Source organism: Alexandromys fortis, unplaced genomic scaffold (assembly GCF_014885135.2).
Source record: "Alexandromys fortis isolate MF-2015 unplaced genomic scaffold, M_Fortis_MF-2015_v1.1 scaffold_13, whole genome shotgun sequence".
Classification (NCBI taxonomy): domain Eukaryota; kingdom Metazoa; phylum Chordata; class Mammalia; order Rodentia; family Cricetidae; genus Alexandromys; species Alexandromys fortis.
In genome coordinates, this window is record NW_026067908.1 from 4746203 (window position 1) to 4760015 (window position 13813).

General features: G+C 49.0%; 1 protein-coding gene across 12 annotated transcripts in view; it reads right to left on the reverse strand.

The window, feature by feature from the left end:
• The window catches only part of Lrp8 (LDL receptor related protein 8), a 68023-nt gene that overhangs the window by 12851 nt on the left and 41359 nt on the right, over positions 1 to 13813 (reverse strand). For 4 of the 12 annotated variants that reach the window (XM_050136310.1, XM_050136314.1, XM_050136312.1 and 1 more), the window contains 9 exons: positions 13296 to 13421; positions 10330 to 10368; positions 9038 to 9157; positions 8840 to 8965; positions 6039 to 6213; positions 3873 to 4100; positions 2654 to 2772; positions 2289 to 2428; positions 786 to 927 (listed from right to left, as the gene is read on the reverse strand). In XM_050136310.1, the coding sequence (XP_049992267.1) occupies positions 786 to 927; positions 2289 to 2428; positions 2654 to 2772; positions 3873 to 4100; positions 6039 to 6213; positions 8840 to 8965; positions 9038 to 9157; positions 10330 to 10368; positions 13296 to 13421 (1215 nt within the window). Of the gene's footprint in view, positions 1 to 785; positions 928 to 2288; positions 2429 to 2653; positions 2773 to 3872; positions 4101 to 6038; positions 6214 to 8839; positions 8966 to 9037; positions 9158 to 9279; positions 9461 to 10291; positions 10369 to 12207; positions 12331 to 13295; positions 13422 to 13813 lie in introns of those variants that run through there. The other 8 variants (XM_050136311.1, XM_050136315.1, XM_050136313.1 and 5 more) reach the window with 4 other exon arrangements.

Genomic DNA, 13813 nt, shown 5'->3' on the forward strand with positions numbered 1-13813 from the left:
TTGGTACTTTATTCCTACTCTCATTCAGTTCTTACAGTTCTGACAGATGAGCCCATGCTCAGAGAACAAATGTACAAATTACAACTCAAGGAATTTGGGAGGCAGACTTTAAGTTGCGGTATACTGATTCCCAAACTAAAGCCACCCCACCCTTACTGTTTTTGTCTTGATTTTTACTCCTTTAAGTTTCATGTCATATCTTTCTTCTTTAAATTCCTAGAACTAGAATCAGGCACCACAGTTATTTCCTTGCTCTTCTTTGCTGTCCTTCTCACCCCGGCAGCCAGTACCTGTTCCAGTTAGTAGTGATTGAGGAGGAGACAACCTAGCAGTAAGATGACTACATCTGTTCCCAGTGAGCCACCTGCCTTGCTGTAAGGCCTCAAGACACATTATTTTATATTGCTGAAAAATGGGTGCGAGAAGTAACAAGAAGCTATATGTCCCAACAGAAGGAACTTTGCAATTAGGTGATCTGAGTGTACATTTTTGTTCTTCTACCTGCTAACATTGTTTTATTTCTCTAAGCTTCAGTTTCTTCAATAATTGAATGAGGAAAAATAATAAGCACCTGTTATAGCATTAGCAAAACTAGGAAACTTATGTGTTCATTTCTTCCTAGCCTTGCTTCACACAGAAGCTGAAGCAAAATGAGGCAAAATGCTTTACAAGAGGAATTATTGTATTCCTGGAGAGGCTGGGTCATGGCATGAACAGGAGGAAGCAGCCTGCCAAGTGGCAGGAGAGGACACAGGCAAGGCACCCAAGGGCCAGGGAAGACTTACCTGTTGGCTGCTTCAGCTCATGGGAGATTACAATGTCATGTGGGTTATTGAGGTTCTCAGCCAGGATGGAGATTTCTAAGCCATTGAGCCGGTTTGCACTGAAAATGGCCTCATTCTCCAGATCTGTCCAGAATACCCTGTCCTGTGGAATACAGATGTAAAGGGTGGGGAGCCCAGGATCCTAACTCATGATCCCAGTCTTAGGACCTAGCCCCAAATCAGTGATGGGAAGAACTGACCTGACAGCTTCCCAGAGAGACCTACCCTGCCCACAGGTTCTCAGAGGACTCTGCCTCTGATGATTACACAAACTCACCTAGCTTCCTTCTATCTTAGAGGATATTTGACCAGAGGACCAAACCTACCTATAGCTACCTATAGCTGAGCTAGGCTTACTTCCTGGAGTCAAAAGAAAGCCAAGGTTGGATCTCTATAGCTAGTACCATTCCTGTGGCTTGGAATTAAGATCAGAAGGAATGCGTAAGTTCCTGAGGGCCAGCTGCTATTGAGCCTTCTGGGAGGATACACACAAGTTTATATGGTTAGTCCATAGACGCTTGGATATGCATCTGTAGGCAAATTCACAATTATAGGTGCAACCATGCATCTTGTCCATAGATCCAGATACACCCCACGGGTCTATCTGTCCTCACAAAGACATACTCATGAAGTTCCTCTATTGGTGTGCATACACATAAAACTACACACACAGGAACATACACTTTTACTTTGGTGTATTTATGCAGATACATGCACATACACATTCTTTATACACATGCATGTCCAGTACACTTGAACTGAAGCAGGGGCTGCATTTGGAGGAGATACTTTGCCCACGAGTTCAAGCAGTACAGAATGGAGCTGCTCGAAGAAAATACTGCCATTGCCTCCCAACTCTGCCTTCCCTCGATGGCAGGGTTAGTTTTTGGGAAGAGCTGGAAGAGTGTAAGAAATTCTGGTAGGTTCTGGCTTCCTTATTTCCCAAGAAGAAAGGAAGTCAGGGTTAGGGCAGATGGGCTTCTTGATCCTCTCTTCTTGAGAGCTTGGATAGTGTCTGATTTACTTCTATAACCCCATGATTCAGCAAAGGTCAGCACAGAAATGAGCTGACCTGCATAGATCTGTCAGGACGTGACCTATATGAAATGATTCTAAGGAAACACATATTCCTTTCCCCTTCCTCCTTTTGTTAGGAGCCTTCTTCATAGGAGATATAGTGCTAGGTGCTAAGGACGTGGAGAAGAAGCATCTGTACTGAATAATTTACCTGTGACATTCTCTGAACGAGGCTCTTGGGGAGAGAGAACACAGGAAAGACTGCCAGGCAGGGTTGGCTGCAGAGCCTCTGTGTAGGTGGCTCTCAGAATATATACAAATGTGTCAGTTGGCTTCCCTGTTCTTTTGTTTCCCTTTGGACAAATCTCAGGGAAGCATCCTATTTGAACAAGCCTTTTCTAGGTTTCATATTCCCAGCAGGGTCATACCCACCCTCTTAGGGCTCACCTCAAATACAGCTATCCCAAAAGGGTGACTCAGGAAGTCAGGGGAGAAAATCAGCATCTTTCTGTTGCCTCCATTGAAGTCAATGCTGGACAGCTGGTGCAGCTTGGAGTCCACCCAGTACAAACGCTGGCTCAGCAAGTCTTGGGGAGGAGGGATCAGGTCAGACACCAGTTACTACAGCTGCATCTCTGCCCCACTGAACTCTTCTCTACCCACATTCCCAGCCCTCACACTGAACTTAGCCTGAGGGAACAAAGACACCTGGCCTCCATGTTGGGACAGAAAGAAGACTCATGGGACCCCTATCAGTTGTCAGGATCAGTTCTAGTACAGGCTCCCAACTCAGGTAGCTAGGCAGGGCTCACCCAGGGTGATTCCATTGGGCCATTCAATATTGTCTGAAACCAGTGTTTGCCGGTATGCACCGTTGAGCCCAGATTTCTCAATCTTTGCTTGGAATCCCCAGTCAGACCAGTACATGAACCTGAAAGATAGAAGAGCCCACATTTAGCTTCTTGTTTGGGACAGTTGGGGTGGTCTGAGTCACAAAGGATAGGTGATCCACTGAAGAGTTGGGGGTTATATTTAATGGGAAACCTCCGAAATCCTTTGGAACTATCTCTGTTAGAACTAACAGGCACTTTAATCTTCATCTCGTGAGAGCCTGGGGAAGCTCGGCTCACCTCTAATCTACCCAGTCTCAGCTGCATAGCCTGTATGCCCAGCTCTGGAGCACCTGTGTGGGCAGGGTCCCTGCAAACCTCTCCTGATTTACAGAGAAGAGAGTAAACGACCATCCTAACTCAGGTCCCTGCTCTTAGACCCTTGTTCCTACTAGAGACCATAGCAGCCCACTGGTACAGATTCACCCTTTCATGAGACTGCTTTCAGTAGCTGACCTCAATTTAAGAGGGTTTCTTCTTCCTTCTTAGCAACCAAGGACAAGGACAAGGAACACTTCCACTGGGGAAGGAACAAGTATTGTTTTGCTCAGGATTCCTAAGCCCCCACCCAGGTGTGGCCAGAATAAAGCAGCCTAGGTGGTAAGGAGCCCACATATTGAGCAACAAGGGTGGGGAGAGGTGAGAAGTTAGGAACAGATCAACCCCAGTGACTTTAGTCTTAAATCACACTGATTGTGCTGAATGCATGGTTATGTAACTCTGCCATAGGGAGACAGATTCGGGATTTTTGAGGGAAAATCCCACTGTATAATGGGTAGGTGGTATCTCACAATGAAATAGACTTCATGAAGAGTAATAAGTTTTCTGTTCCTGAAGAAGGTTAAGCAGCTGCCAGATACCCACCAACAAAAGCCTGCAGGGCCTCTACCCCAGGAGCTACTCTCAAGAATCTCTAGACCTGTAGTGCTCCAGGATGTGCCATTTCAGTGAATAAGCCAAGAGTCTAGGGAGCCGTCTGGTGACTAATGGCCAATGCCTGAGCTGGAGACAAGTGGGATGAGGGCCATTTGGACTTCTTTCCCTGTGTCTCTGACAGGCTTCTTGAGCCCTTGACAGTTCTTAGACACATGAGAACAATACGTATGCTGGTGAAATGGAAAGTCTTAGTGAGGATACTCACCCTCGCAGGGGGTCAACGGCGATGGCTCGGGGCTCACTGAGTTCACGACTGAAGAGGGTGCATCGGCGGCGGCCATCAAGGGTGGCCACTGAGATGGTCTTGTTTCCTGAGTCTGTCCAGTAGATGTGCTTATGGACCCAGTCCACCGCCAAGCCCTCTGGAGAGTGCAGCTGCTCATCAATGAGGACCACCTGCTCGTCCGGGATACTGGCCTTGTCCATGGGGGCGCTTAGGAGAAAGCAGGGCTGGCCATGGGCAGATGCTCCACCCATGGGCCCATGTGGAGCTGCCTTTGCAACCCTCCCCATTTTGTCTTCTCTCTGTGCCATGCAGTGGGTTTTAGAGGAACCTGGCTAAGCTCTACTCAACACACTCTTTGAGCCACCGGGAAAGGGCACAGGCCGAACCAGCTAGTTTCTGGCCTGGTGGAGCTCAGTTAATGGGGGAAGAAGCATGCAGGCAGATGCAATGCAGTGTGGAAGCTACAGCAGTGGGGAAATGGAGACTGCATCTTCCTGCAGAGTGGGAGAAGCCTGTGGTTGAGTTCTGAAGGACTAGATTACCAGGGGCACAAAAGATGAAGCAGGACACAAAGGGACCAGTGTATACAAGTATAGAAGCAAGCATGTTCTGGAATGATGCAGTGTTTGGTGTGGTGAAGCTGGCTTATGGGATGTAAAAGTGGAAGTAAGTGCAGGCAAGAATCACATTCTCATAGCTGAGTGTACTGCTAATTAGATTTTATACTGGAGCAAGAGTGAGACAGGTAACTGAATGAGTTGAAGGACATAGCTAGGAATGTCAGCTCACTGTGGCACCTGTGGAATGGACAGGTTTGAAAGGAAAGGAATGAAGGAAGGGAAAGAGATGGGGGGGTTATGACATGCAGAGGTGAGATAAAGAGGATCTGCAGGAAGTTGTGTGGTGCAGAGAGAACTGACTGCACAAATGCACAGGGGCACCAGTAGCAGCACTTTGCTTCCCAAATGCTGTGCCTACAGGTCGTCGTTCCCTCCGTCACCCCCATCATTTCTCTCCATGTTATCACTGCCATCTGTCCACTGCCATCCATAATTCTGACATTCTCTTCAAGTCAGACCGAAAAGCACTCTTAGATGGCCCATAGACACCTTTACTCAATGCGTTCCAAACTGCTCACCCCCATTCCTGTTCCTCCTCAGACTGTCCAACCCCCAATCTCTGATCTCCTGTATGCCCCCAATAAAAGAGCAGCACAGCTGATAAAAACCCCAAGCCAGATTCCTGAGACTCCCCAGATGAGCTCGTGAGTTAGTCTGAGTAATGCCTCATTCAGCCCCAGACCCAGTCTCTCATCAAATCCTGCTTGCCAGTCACATTTGTTGGCTAGGCTCTAGCTGCTTCTCTGTGTGTAAGGCATGAACTCAGTCTGTGTATGTGTGCTGTGGGAGGCAGGAATCTAGCTGTCAGTTCGTTACACTTGGCAGTTTGTTTCTGTCTTCTCATCTACTCACCCACCCACCCATCCTATCCTTCTTCGATGACTCAGTGTCTACCCAATGCCTGGTTATTATCAGTCCTGCCAAGTAGATCTCAAAAGTTAAAAAAGGGGGCATAAATTGTCCAAAGGGGCCCAGATATGCAAAGAGATACGGAATCTGAGACAGATCTAAGAGAGAACTTTCTCAAGTGTCCAATGATTTTTCCTAAGTGCCAGAGCCCACTCCTGAAGTCACAGCCAGTGATCGGAGTACCCCAGTGACAAATGAGGTACTATCACCCAGGAAGTTTTCCCAGCTACCAAATTGGGTCAAAGGTTTTTTTTCTACTTTCGTCTCATGACTGCAAAAAGGTGGCTCGCTAGTTATATGTGGGATCCTCCCAGCAGAGATCAGATCTTAGTCATCTTGAATCCCCGGGGTCCACAATATAGATCTAAGCCAGATTTGTAGTTCTCCATGGAGAGCATTTTCCCTTTTCCTCTGTACTTCACTGTTAGGCCACCAGGGGTCAGACACAGTCTAGGATGTGGGCTCAAAGTCCTGGTACTTCTACTGCCACTGTGATTCTGTATCCCTTCTCAAGGCCAACTCTGTCTTGAGAGGCAGAGGCCATGCTTCCTCTTCTGTGTAAACAGCCCCTCCCTCAAGTCTCTTATGGCTTAGCTGCAGGGGGCATGCCACTTACCTGTAGATCTTGCGGTAGGAAAGGTCACACCAGTATATTCGATTGGTAGCTACTTCCACGTCCAGTGACACGACATTCTTGAGCATGGGGATGAGACGCGAGTAGTCCCGCTTCACCAGGTCTATTCTTCGTACCTCATGTCGGTTGGTGAAGATTAGGGATGGGCTCTTGCCAACTGCCATGCAAGGAAGCAGTGTCAATGGAGGAAGCAGGGAGTCCATAGAGACCAAGTTTCTGCCACTAGTTTGCTGGATGAGGCCTCGTTTTCCTATGAAGTAGGGATGATGGTCCTACCTCACAGGCTAGAAGGGCAGATGAAATAATGAGTACCAACACACAGCAGAAGCCCTCTTCTCCATTAGATACAAACTCCCAAGTCCATGACTCCTAATGTCCTCAGGCCTGCACAGAGGCCTTTTGCAGTATAGCCCCACAGTCTGTCTAGCTTATTAGCTTTTCTCCCATTCTAGATTCCAGCTAAACTACCCGCATTCTGCTTTTCCCCAGCCCTTTCACTGCCCCAGGCCCTTTTCAAGTCTTTCCCTTGTTCCAGAGTGTGTTTCTTTGCAGCAATCACTACTGTTTCTGCTTGGGGCTCCGCTTGTCATCCTGCAAGAATGACCCACCTGAGCAAATAAAATAAAATAAAGGTCCTAGAAAGATAGCCCAGCGGGCTGGGTTAAGTTTGTTGAGCCATCTACAGAGACAGGATATGTGGCATCTGACAAGATCACACACATGCATTGTACAGAACACATAACTGGTCATGTATATATCAAACCTATTTTTAGATTCTAGAGTTAAGACTTAGAAGATCATGTGGGACCTAGATATTCGTGACTTCCACCTGGAAGGTTGCTGTCCCAGAGGTCTTCAAGGACCTTGCACTGCCCACCTCAGCTGGTTTTGAGATGTATCAGGCAATTCTCAGGAACGGTTGTCATGTTTCCCGGTACACATTTCTGTCAGCCACCTGGTCCCTGTCCTGTGCATTTGTGCCAGGCTTATGGGGACAGGATGGGCCCAGTATAGAGCCATGTGGCTGAGGCTGTATCGTGTACACACAAATACACAGTGTGAGGATGGAAACTATTTCAAGGCGGAAGGGTACAAGGAAAGTGGTGATACAGTCGGCAGGGAAAATGGGGCTGAAAGTACAGGAAGTACCAGATGGAAAGCTAAGTTCTAGGCCTGCTCTGTCCCCAGTGAACCAGAACTTCTCTCGCTCCAAGTAACAGTCATGACTTTACCTCTCTGAAGTGACCAGCTGGGTTAGAGGGCGGCTTGTGAATTGTGATGAGAACTGTGTCAGCAATAGGGACCTGTGTGTTTATGATCTGAGCATTTTTTTAAAAATATAATTGCACCCTAGCTATTCACATGTATGGATCTGGTATGTATATCTAGTATGCTATTTCTACTGTACTTATATGGACCACATTATTCATCATGTCCCATATAGAAGACAAGACAGATTACATGTGATGTATTATGATGTGGGTGGTATATTTTAGGATTTATGGATCTGATGTCAAGGATTGTAGCTGTGTTATAATTTATGTGTTCTATTAAGTATTTATGTGAAACTCCAGACTTCTACTGAACTGTCTGCGTAATGCGTCCATGTGGAGAGCTACAGTTTCCTTACACTCCACATGTCCAATGCAGTCTACATTCTTTCCAAACCTGCCTTTCACCCTTTCTCATATGCTGAAATAGCAATTCATTTTTTGTTTTTAAGTTATTTGTCCCTGCAATCTTCTGGCTCATTTTTCTCTAACATCCCACTGTAATTTATAAGCAAATCCAGCTAGCTGGCCTTCAAAATATACACACATCTGTTCCTTTCTCAATATTCCCGCAGCAGCCATCCTGCTCCACGCCTTCCTCCTGGAGCACTGCGGTAACATGTGGCTTTTCTCTGGCCTTCTGCAGGCTGTTCTCAGCAATGAAGCCAGAGGAGTTTCCACGTTACATTTCCCTTCCACTCAGAACCCTCTGAGGGCTTCCCTCAGACTCAGGAGTCTTTACAACCATCTGGAAGGCTTTGGAGAATGCCCTGTCACCTCTGACTTTACCTTTCATGAGTCTCCTTCCAACTGCACCAGCTTCCTGGCTGCTCCTTCAATGTTCAGTCACACTCCTTCCCTCAGGCTTTGGCACTTTCTTTCCCTTCAGCCTGGAATGCCATTCCTGCAGCTAACTACTGGGCTCATCCTTTCGCCTCCTTTAGGTCCTCACGCAAATGCCCTTTTTATTTAGTGAGGGCTTCCCTGACTATTGTTTAAAACCATAATCCACCACTCTCCGAGACTTTTCCATCATTTCCTTCTTTGTTTCCCCTTAGCCCTTACTTGCCACCTGCCATACACTGTGTTTTATTTAACCATCTTATGTTTTGTCTGTCTTACTCATTAACGCGTGTTTTATGCTGACTGAATCTCTAGTGCCTACAGCGATGCTATTGCACTTAATATAAAGAATTAAATAATTACTTCAGTTGACTGAATAGATCAATATATATATATCTACACAAGTCACGCACTTCATATGAGCTGTGTATGCCAGTTGTGTGGTCCACACTTGTGCCTACACATTGTGCTGTACAAATGGAGTCCCCCAGGCTATCAATGGATGGCTCTAACCATGCCTGTGTGTGTTAGCGTTCAGTGCATTGTACGTGTGATGTTCACTTGCATTTTGAGCACTGTGGGAGTATGTGTTTAACCACTCCTCACATAGGTGGCAGGGTGCTTCATAGACCCTCCAGAGTTGTTCCCTCTTCCTTTGGAAGTCCGTACCTACAGCTTTGCAGTTCTTGGTCAGTGCATCCATCTCATAGCCAGGGTGGCATTCACACTTAAAGTAGCCCTTGTAATTCACACAGATTTGGCTGCAGGCATCTGGGTCCTGGCATTCATCAATGTCTGTGGGAAAGACCAGAAGTCAGAACCGGCAGGAGGATCTGTATCTGCTTGGGCAGATGGGGGAAGGCTCACCGCCACAAGTCTTCTTGTCCAAGAGCTGGAAGCCTGTTGGGCATGTGCACTCAAAGCCAATCTTGAGGTCAGTGCAGATATGGGAACAGCCGCCATTATTGTGCAGACACTCGTTCAGCCCTGGGGAGGGACACAAGCTGCTGAACTCTGACAGGCAGGGAAATGGCGCAGAGCAAAGCAAAGCCTTGGGGCAGCAGACTCCCACAGAACCAGGAAAACAGAAAGCTGCACGGAACCTTTACCTCTTTGGCCAGGTGACTGGGAAGGAGGAGGATCAGATGGCAGGTCTCTGACTAGACAAGACAGGGTCAGTGGAACAAGGTGCACACAGGTCTTGTCCTCCCAGGCCAGAGCTCCATCCACTGCCACACTAGAGGTAGCTAGGCCTTTCCTGGAGCTCTGGGGTCTTTCACAAACACTTTTTAAAAACAGGTCCTTCTAACCTTTAAGCTTAAAGCTTACATGTGTAATGTTCGCCCCTTGAGAGACCTTAGGGATGCTTTCTGAAGGCCTCTGCACATCCCCGCTCAGCTTAAGAGCCTGCTTCACTCCAAGGCAGGTGGTGCCCCTCTGGAATGGTGCTGCCCTTAAACCTTTTCCTCACAGGAGCTGCCTCCTGTAACTCTCTCCTCCTCCCAGCCGTGCACCGTGGGGTTGGCTGCCGTGCAGGGGTCCCTCAGATCTCTGCCAAGTGCTGGCTTCTGGTCCCCTACCATATGCATACTTTCTCAAGGCAGGGCCCAGAGTTAGTCTGCCGGCCAGGAGGAATAATGCAGAATGCCCTTACTCGCTACAGCTGAGTCTTAGGCCAGACTTTCTTTCACACGTGCCTGTGGACGAATCAGGATTCTCCTACCAGAATTTACACAATGGAGCGTTTTCAACTCCTCTTTGACCTGACCATTCATCTACCCTGCCACAAGCCTAGACCAGGATTACCACGTGCTGAAAACAGCGAAGGATGTCAAGAGGTCACCTGGATCTGGTTCCCTCATTCTCCACTCCCTCACCACCTTCTGGAGCGTTCTAGGGGTTCAAGGTTTACCAAGTTCTCACAGCATCTCCTGGGCTTAGAATCACAGAAAGTTAATTCCACAAGCCAGGGGAGAGTGCCACACCACCCTTCTGCCCACCAGGTTCATGCACTGTCATTCCAGCCAAGCGAAGCAGCGCTGAGTGGAGCCAGCTGTGGCCATGCATACAGCTGGATTGAGCTGCCCACCCCAGGCCATGCACAGCTGTGGGTGTCCCCACCTCCAGCTGGAGCCATGCTTAGGGAATGTCCCCATTACCCCTGGGCCTCCTCCTGTTTCCCTGGAATGTTGATGCAACTGAAAGAACAAGACCACAGCAATCCCATGACTTTGGGGGACTGGAAGTGGCTCTGTCAGGCCCATCCCTGGGAAGCCCCAGGCTTCTGGAGGTGTCTGAGCCACAGGAGCTTCAGAGTAGTCGCTGGGAGATCTCCTGCTGGGAATCATTCTGTCTGTCACCTGTCTTGAGCTTTCCTATTCCACGAGCTCCATCCATCCGTTTGTTCTCCCATTCACACGCTGCCTTAGTCATACACCCACCCACCCACTTCCTTCCTCTTTCTGTAGGTGGTAGCAACTCCACAGTTGTGCTTACTGGACACTTAGCCAAATGGAATGAATTTATAGGGAGGTGCTGCTCAGGAAGAGCTCGAAATGACTGTGACTTTTTGATGAAAGAAGGTACAGAGTACCCCAAGGCTAACAAAGGTTGAGAGAGGAGAAAAGCTAGGAGGCTCCAATTAGTTTATCCCTGACCACCTTCTTTAGCAGGCCTGAAGAGAGACTCTGTTCCTCTAATTCTGTGTAGCCTGTAGGTAGAGCTAGGAGAGGAAGGAAGAGGGAGAGTGTTCTAGAGGCCTGAATAGCATTTGACATCACCTTCCCTGGCACAGTACACACTTGCATGCACACACCTTCATGCATACACACACATACCCATACTAGCTTATGCAGAGGCACAGACAGGTCTGCAGGCTCCGCAGACATGGGAATGCAGGCAGAGATGCAAGAATGCAATAGTTCAGAAACGTGGGTACAGACACTGTTCTCTTCACCAGCATGGACAAAAAGAACACACAGACACAAACGAGCACATATTTCTCATGAGCATGTCATGCAGAAGAGAGTTTGGTAGGTTAGCAGTCCCTGGGTAACTGCAGCTCCAAGTGTGGGGAAGCTAAGTTCAGCTAGTTGCTCCTGTTTCCCTGTCCCCCTTTCCACAAGGCCCTTCTGGATCTTTTCCAGGCAGGGCCCGAGGGCAGTAGAGTGTGGGTCTCCTGCAAGCCCAGGTGGAGGCTCAGCAAGCTTTGCTTAGCTACTCTTCCTTGCAGTCGGCCTGGTTTCATTTGAAATTTTCAGAGCAAAGAGGCTGCTCCTGGGGAGCTCTGGGGCATGACGTTCCTCTGAGTACCCAGTAGGGGAGGTGTTGGGCAGTCTTCCTGGAGAGAGGACAAGGAGGGGCTAGACTCTGTTTTCAGGGCCTCCTTTGTCCGGTTCTCTGGAATTCGGTCCTGACATAAGCAGAGGTGACTCACATCTCTTCTGCGCTTGCTAGTCACCAGCTAGCCAGCCCTCCCTCTCCCTCCAGCTTAAACTGTACATCATCCCTTGCCCTCACCCTTGCCCAGGTTCCAGCTTCTCAGAGTTCAGAATGGTGACACTGCCTGCTGCTGGGAGGACCCTGCTCCTATCCAGGCCTGGGCTGGCAGTGATGCTGGCTGGGATATACTTCTAACGGGCTTCCTTGCTTCTTCCAACCTTTGACTCTGCAAGGCGTCCTACCAAGGGCTGGAAGAGCTCAAGGACCCAGGCCATGGCTAGATCAGCAGGGCAGGGACATGGAGGAAGAGAGAAACTTGAGAAGGCACACACTCAGTTTGTATAGTTTGTGAATGGCAGAAGCGAAGAGGTCAGTTTTAGAAGCAGTCTAACCTTTGAGCATCTAGACTTCAAGGGAAAGGCCCTTAGAGCTTTGCAGCACGAGATCCTCATGGCAAATGGCCTGATGTGAGGCGACAGGATAGACAGCACTTGGTCTAGAGGGTCAGAAGAGGTACTAGGGCCTCTATCCTGGACGCCAGGAGGGAGCACAGTGAGAGCATTAGTCCAGCTGTTAGGTGTAGAGAGGTAGCATACCACACTCTTTCTGAGGCTCATCCGACCAGTCCCGGCAGTCCCTCTGACCATCACACACTTTCCCGCCGTCCACGCACTCTCCACTCTTACACTGAAATCTGCGGGGACCCTCACAGGTTGACTCTGTCGGGCCAGACAAGAGAGTGGACAGTGCCTGTGAGACAGTGGGTGGGAGGGCAAGGCCGGGCAGGGTCAGCCAAGGCCCACAGAAAATGAACAGAGTTCAATCACCAGCCCTAACTCTCTTAGGGGACCTTAGGACAGACAGTGGAACCAGGGCCTATAAGAGGCTCTTCCCACAGGACAGACCCTCATTCACCCACACAGGGGTCTTTGTCTGTTGGAGTATTAGGCTCCTGGGAAAGACCGTGCAGCAGCTCCAGAAGGACTTAGTCTGGGCTGACCATCTCCCAGGGGGAGCATTGGCCCACATTGCCTTGCTGCCCTCTAATTATTCCCCATGGCTAGTGGGTAGGACCTCTATTTTGTCAGGACAAGTGGTGACCAGCAGAGCCACCTGAGAATGAGAGGGACTCTTTGGAGGACAGGATTCAGTGTCCGCTCAGTCTGAGAGCTAGTAAGGCAAGCCTCGGGTGCAGACAAATAGCGGGGAGGCTAGATTCCCTGCGGTAATTCTCATGTCCCCTTAGCCCTCTTTCAGCTTTTACAAAGTCCTTAATTAAAAGTTCACTTCTTGGGCTGGCGATGGCTCAGCGGTTAAGAGCACTGGCTGCTCTTCCAGGGGTCCTGAGTTCAATTCCCAGCAAACACATTGTGGCTCACAACCATCTATAGTAGGATCTGATGCCCTTTTCTGGCATAAAGGTGTATGTGACGATAGAGCACTCATATACATAATAAATCTTAAAAAAAAAAAAAGAGTCCAGTTCCTGTGCCCCAGAACCCCATGGGAAGAAATTACAGAAGATAATGGGCAAGTGACCGATGTTGAAGGGGTAAATACATCTCAGAGACCAAGGAAAGAACACCCCCATTTCGGCTCTCTCCAGGCCAGGGAGGGCCACAGGGCCTTTCCTCAGGCTGAGCTTCCATCCTCAAGAGGGTGGCAACCTTCTTGAGCAACGCACCCTGCAGGCAGCCGGCTTCATCACTCCCGTCTGGGCAGTCGTGTTCCTGGTTGCAACGCTTGATCGCGAGGACACAAGTCCCATCCCCACACTGGAACTCATTCTCATTGCAGGGTCCAGGTGGTGCTGAAACAGGGCAAGAGGAGGTCAGGACCAGGGTGGCGCTAGGAAAGCTGTCCCCACAACCTCATGCCACATCCACCCCATTAAGAATGGAACAGCGACCGAGCTCAGGAGGCCTCGGAGGACACAAAAGCTGTCCCCACAACCTCATGCCACATCCACCCCATTAAGAATGGAACAGCGACCGAGCTCAGGAGGCCTCGGAGGACACTTAGTCAAAGCATCTCTAGTGTACACATGGGGAGACTGAAGCTCAGAGAGGGGGAAGGCCTTGCCAAAGGTCACACAGCATTCCAGTTTCCTGTTTCCCTGTCCACCACCACCTCAGCACAGACGTGTGGTTTCCATTGAGTCCTGGCGCTCATGACTTAGTGATTTGGTTCACTCAGTCAACC